The 5886-nt window shown below is 40.0% G+C and overlaps 1 protein-coding gene across 1 annotated transcript; it reads left to right on the forward strand.

Moving 5' to 3' along the window:
- Positions 1-3501: 3501 nt before the first annotated feature.
- LOC125590005 lies at positions 3502-5598 on the forward strand. The gene is made up of 5 exons (XM_048762800.1): positions 3502-3714; positions 3966-4405; positions 4491-4736; positions 4820-5281; positions 5356-5598. The coding sequence occupies exons 2-5, from the start codon at positions 3967-3969 to the stop codon at positions 5568-5570; spliced, it is 1362 nt and encodes a 453-aa protein (XP_048618757.1). The 5' UTR covers positions 3502-3714; position 3966; the 3' UTR covers positions 5571-5598.
- The last annotated feature ends 288 nt before the right edge of the window (positions 5599-5886 follow it).

Genomic DNA, 5886 nt, shown 5'->3' on the forward strand with positions numbered 1-5886 from the left:
TCAGATTCCTTTGCTGACACGAAAAGAGTGACTAAGTCATATATATCAGCTGCAAATGCACCAATTCGAATTGATGTTCAAGAAGAAAACAATCAAGTTGCTACAGAGTTTAGACAACGTTTGAAACGTGGTAGACCAATAGGTTCCAAAGATAAGAACCCTCGGAAAACTGAGAAAGGTGCAGATAATGAAACCGAGGTTGTTGAAACCCTAGACACGACTGCGGCCGTTCCTAAATCCCGGGACTTAGCCGCGGCCGATCCCAAAACCCTAATAGCGATCGCGGCCGATCATAAGATCTTAGATGCGGCCGGCCCTGATGTATCTAATACTGATTCTTGGGACGCCAAGATTCAAGGTACTGAAGGTCCTGATAATAATGAGATCTCAATAAACTATGTCTTGTCTGGGATACAATGGAACAGAAAGAATATCGACATTGATGATATATTTTCATGCAATGTATCACTTGAAATCATGGATGATAATGAGGATCATGAACCCACATCTATTTATGAGTGCACTCAACGATCATATTGGATCAAATGGAAATAAGCTATAAACGTGGAGTTAAACTCTTTAAAGAAGAGAGATGTCTTTGGACCAATAGTCCGGACACCATATGATATAAAACCAGTCGGCCATAAGTGGGTCTTTGTGAGAAAGAGAAACGGACATGGTGAGGTCGTTAGATATAAAGCACGGGTTGTTGCACAAGGATTCTCACAGAGACCAGGAATAGATTATGAGGAGACATACTCCCCTGTGGTGGATGCTACTACTTTTAGATTCCTGATAAGTCTGGCTATAAGAGAGAAATTAGACTTGCGGTTAATGGATGTTGTAACTGCATACTTATATGGGCCACTGGATAATGAGATATATATGAAAGTACCAGAGGGTATAGAGTTGAAAAACAAATCGAGTACTCGAGAACAACACTGTGTAAAGTTGAATAAGTCACTTTATGGATTGAAACAATCAGGCCGAATGTGGTACAATAGGTTAAGTGAGTACCTAGAGAGAGAAGGATACAAGAATGATCCGATCAGCCCTTGTATTTTTATAAAAAACATCGGCCAGGGCTTTGTGATTACATCAGTGTATGTTGATGATTTGAATATCCTAGGAACCTATGGAGAAATCTCTCAAACAGTTGAATATCTTAAGAAAGAATTTGAGATTAAATATCTTGGAAAAACAGAGTTTTGTTTGGGATTACAGCTTGAGTACATAAGAGATGGAATCCTTGTGCATAAAATGGCATATAAAGAGAAAGTACTCAAGAGATTCAATATGGCCGAGTCTCACCCATTCTCTAGCTCCATGGTCGTGAGGTCTCTCGGTCTGGACACTGATCTGTTCCTTCCTAAGATGGACGATGAAGATGTCCTTGGTTTCGAAGTGCCATATCTCAGTGCCATAAGAGCTTTGATGTATCTGGCTAGTCACACACGACCAGATATATGTTTTGCCGTGAACCTATTATCTAGGTTTAGCTCTTGTCCAACCCAAAGGCACTGGAACAGGATTAAACATATTCTTTGTTACCTGCAAGGAACGAAAGACTTGGGTTTATTTTATACTAATCATAAAAAAGAAGGCTTAGTTGGCTTTGCTGATGCAGGTTATCTTTCGGATCCACACAATGCTCGATCACAGACAGGCCATGTGTTTACACATGGTGGAACGGCCATATCGTGGCGTTCCATGAAGCAGACGATTGCAGCCACATCTTCAAACCATTCAGAGATCTTGGCAATACATGAAGCTAGCCGCGAGTGTGTTTGGTTGAGGTTCATGACCCAACATGTTCGAGTTGATTGTGGGATGTCCGAAGGCAAGTACGCACCGACCGTGATGTATGAGGACAATGCACCTTGCATTGCTCAGCTTAAGGATGGCTACATCAAAGGAGACCGGACGAAGCACATACTGCCTAAGTTCTTCTTCACGCACGAGCTTCAGAAAGCCGGCGAGGTCCAAGTCGTCCAAATGCGTTCCAGTGACAACTCAGCCGACCTGTTCACCAAATCACTTCCGACCTGCACGTTTAGAAAGCTCACACATCAGATTGGGATGCGTAGACTGAAAGACCTTCAGTGATGTTCAGAACAGGGGGAGTAATACGTGTTGTACTCTTTTTCCTTCACCATGGTTTTGTCCCATTGGGTTTTAATGAGGCAACATCTAAAGCGTATTACAAACTCTGTATGGTTATGGCATCCAAGGGGGAGTGTTATAAATCATATTGTGGATGTCCATAACCGGCCCATACTTAGAGAGAGAGAGAGACGGCCGCACCCTAGAGAGAGAGAGAGAGCCGGCGGCTAGAGAGAGAGAGAGAGCCGGCGGCTAGAGAGAGAGACAAACCCTAGTTTCCTTTTTCCTTATTGGTTTATGATTTGTACTTTTTCCATATTTGTATTTCCATATTCTAGTCTTTCCATTATTCTATGACGGTGTAATTCCCTATATATAAAGGGCTCCTTATGTTTATGAATAATATAGAAACATATAGATTTATTCTCTAGTTTCACAACATAGAAAACAATATTGGTGGTTGGAGCGTTAAAACTATTTTCAAAAGGTATTTAAAACATGACATCAGAGCAACTTTAATGAGATTTCTTGCTTGGGTTTCCCGTAAAGTTTAGAACCCCACAGTTACATACGCATATGTAATATATACAAACATATACATGTATTTTAAGAACCTAGGAATAAAAAACTCCTATGAAGTTGCTCTCGAGGCCAACCTTGGGAGGTTCTAGATAAGTTTCCAAGTGATTAAAAAATCAAGAAAATAGAAAACAAAAAGAGGCAATGTTTTGAAAACCAGATTAGATGGCTGGATAACGAATTGGTGAATTATTTGAGTCACGACTTAATCCGCTTTAACCGATTCAACCGATTTTTAATAATAGTATTTTGTAAATGTATATTTATATATCGTAACATCACCAAATAAATATATATATATACTGGTTGGCAAAAAAAAAAAAAAAAAAAAAAAAAAAAAAAAAAAAAATATATATATATATATATATATATATATATTGAGATACTTCATATTTTACCGTTAATTGTATTAAACTAAACACACCTTTTTTTTTTGTCAAAACTAAACACACTTTATCCATTGACTTTATTCTCCTACCATAAATCCATCCACCTTTTTAACTTTTCAAATATTCTATTGAGTAAATTGGCCCAAAACACAATGAGAATGACCAAATTAAAGATATGCCATGAGAACAAAGAGCTGGACCGAATAGTGATTTCAGAGGGAGTAAATATACATATCTACCCTTCAGCAAATATGGTATGATAGATAAGTATTCTTATAGCCCTATAGAATCGTAGGCCGTATTTCTTAGATTTTAAATAGATATGACAAATACTATTTTTTTAGATTTTCTCGGTTAGCGAGGAGGTGGCACAGGAGAACGTATCAGAGAAACTACAATCTGGACCATATTTTTTCTGAGCAAAACGGCGCATTAAATAACGTATCCACCCTTTAGATTTCCCGGCTTTACATACAAAAAAAATATAAGCAGGAGAGAGGCTTAGCCTTCTTTCTCTTTGCCTGTATAACATGAAGTAACCAGACCGTCATTCTCAGATCCATAAAGAAACACAGCGTGGTTCTTTAAGCACATTAAGACAGAAGTGAAAAGAAGCTTTTAAGAAAGTAGTTGCGGTAGAAAGGTATGTTTCCAAACTGGATTCCATTTAAAGTGGTATTTCTGTACACATATATTTATAAGCCGGTACTTTTCACCAACCTCTGCTTTGACTCCCGATTCCTGCTTTAAAGTAGAATCTGTATGATTTAAATTTGGTAATTAATTGCTTTTGTATGAAGCACTTTCTCAGACATAGGCCAAACCCTAGATCTGTTAGTACCATATTTATTGTCAAATATCGAAAGGATTTTTAAACCCTAATTTATTGTGCAGGATGAGCATTTGTGTTCGTCTTTGGCGAGGAGAGTGGAAGAAAAATGGGGAGGATGAATGGCATTTCCACCCTGATGTCGATGATTTCGGATTAAGGGCAATGAGAAAAGATGATGAAACGTATGAAACTTTGGAGGCGATGGTTAGGAGACGCTACTCTCTCCGACCGTCTACACCGGTGGTGCTAACCTTCAGGCTCCCTAGCTGGATGTTGTCACCGGTGGGATACAAAACTCTACCAACGACAATAACCAGAACTGAAGATCTGTGTGTTTTGTTAAACGTGAGGACGTCCCTGTCGGACCTAGCTTTGCTTGTCACCGCTGGCCCTAAATGTGTTGCAGAGTACGAGTTCCTTTGCAGAACTAGTTTTACGATTGGATCAACAACGTACGTAGTTGACAACACACAAAATGAAGGATCCAGAGCGGAGTACGAGAGTAAGTACTTTTCCCAAAAGTTATATTCTTGTATACTGCATTATACAATATGATTGATACAACTCGGGAAATGATAACGTGGCAGCTCTAGTTTATGGGGACCGAGCAACTCAGACTGAAAGGGTTATGAACGCCCTATTCCCTGAAGATGCATTAAGGCTTTTCCACCGTGTGTCTTGCGAGATGGCTTATGCGGACCGGTGTCTTGCTAATGAAATCAACCATAACCGAGGGTCTCGGGAGATAATAGTCGTTGATGATGATGATGACGTAATGTATGAAGCTAACCCAGTCAATGTAGAAATTGGGGAAAGCAGTCAAGCCGGTGGAGGTACGTGACCTTGATTAAACGATGTTCATAGAAATCACGTCTATTTAATTACTTCTTATTTCGTTTCTTCTCACCATCTGTAGGTGGCTCACTCCAACCAAGCATGGTTTTTTCTGCAGCTATGACTCAATCCCAAGCACCTCCCATATTATGGGACGTTGGAATGGACTTGGCTAACCACCAAAGTCAGAGTAACCCACAAAATGTCCATTCTAGCTTGGAGAATGACATGAGGTTTTGGGAAGGAGTTATAGCTGCAGGACTCCACGTTGATGGACAGTTAAACATGAATGCTGGTAATGATGATGAGATGCAGAATCTTGGTGGCATTATCTCTTTGGCGGGAGCAAACGATAATGTTATCGGGGAGGGGGTCGACCACGAGGTTGTGCCAAATGTTGGTGTTGACAACGCCGTCGTACAAGCTGAAGGTGGGGGGTCATCTACTGGTTCAAACCGTGAAGGTAAACAACTAGGTGGTGGAATGTTGGGTGCAAAACCTTTTGAAGGCGACGACTTTTGTCCAGTAGATGAGCCAGCAAAAGGTTGTGTTTACTGTTAATTTGTTTGAAACAAAATAACAGTGAATGTAATTAGTTTATTAATATATATGATGCAGGGTTTGAGGCTCAAGGGATGCAAACACAGACAGAAGATGGCGACGTACAAGTGTTGCCAGCTGGGGTTGTTGAAGAAACAACTCCTAAGGTGGTTCCTGCAATGTTTAGCTTAACTGAAGGTGGACACACCGCTGGTAGTAGTGGAGTGCGCAAGGCTGATAACTGTCTAACCGAAACTTCTTCTGAAGCAAGTGAGACTGAGGGTGGGTTTTGATACATTTGAAACCTAAGCGCTTAGTTTTTTGACTTGTGTTAAATAACGTAAAATATGTAGGTGCTGGAATTTTTTGGGGTGTATTAAGGGAAAGGGGGGGGGGGGGTGTTTGGAAGTGAAGTGCACCGTTGTTTGTATTATGTTTTGTTAAACTTTCTCGTAGCCGGCTATGTTCTAGGAAGTGGTGTTGTTGACCACCTAACCGGCTAAGTGAAAGTTTATAATGTCTCAGTTTGTCAACCCTTTTTTGTAACTGATGAAGCAAAGGCTACTAAATGTTTAATATAAATGAAGTCTAAATGTTTAATATAAATGA

This window comes from Brassica napus, chromosome C7 (assembly GCF_020379485.1).
Source record: "Brassica napus cultivar Da-Ae chromosome C7, Da-Ae, whole genome shotgun sequence".
Lineage (NCBI taxonomy): Eukaryota > Viridiplantae > Streptophyta > Magnoliopsida > Brassicales > Brassicaceae > Brassica > Brassica napus.

Excerpts from the sequence above, each read along its gene's own strand:
- LOC125590005 (XM_048762800.1), top strand. The coding sequence starts at position 3,967 with ATGAGCATTTGTGTTCGTCTTTGGCGAGGAGAGTGGAAGAAAAATGGG. Across the intron at positions 4,406-4,490 it reads ATCCAGAGCGGAGTACGAGA|CTCTAGTTTATGGGGACCGA; the intron begins GTAAGTACTTTT and ends ATAACGTGGCAG. Across the intron at positions 5,282-5,355 it reads AGTAGATGAGCCAGCAAAAG|GGTTTGAGGCTCAAGGGATG; the intron begins GTTGTGTTTACT and ends TATATGATGCAG.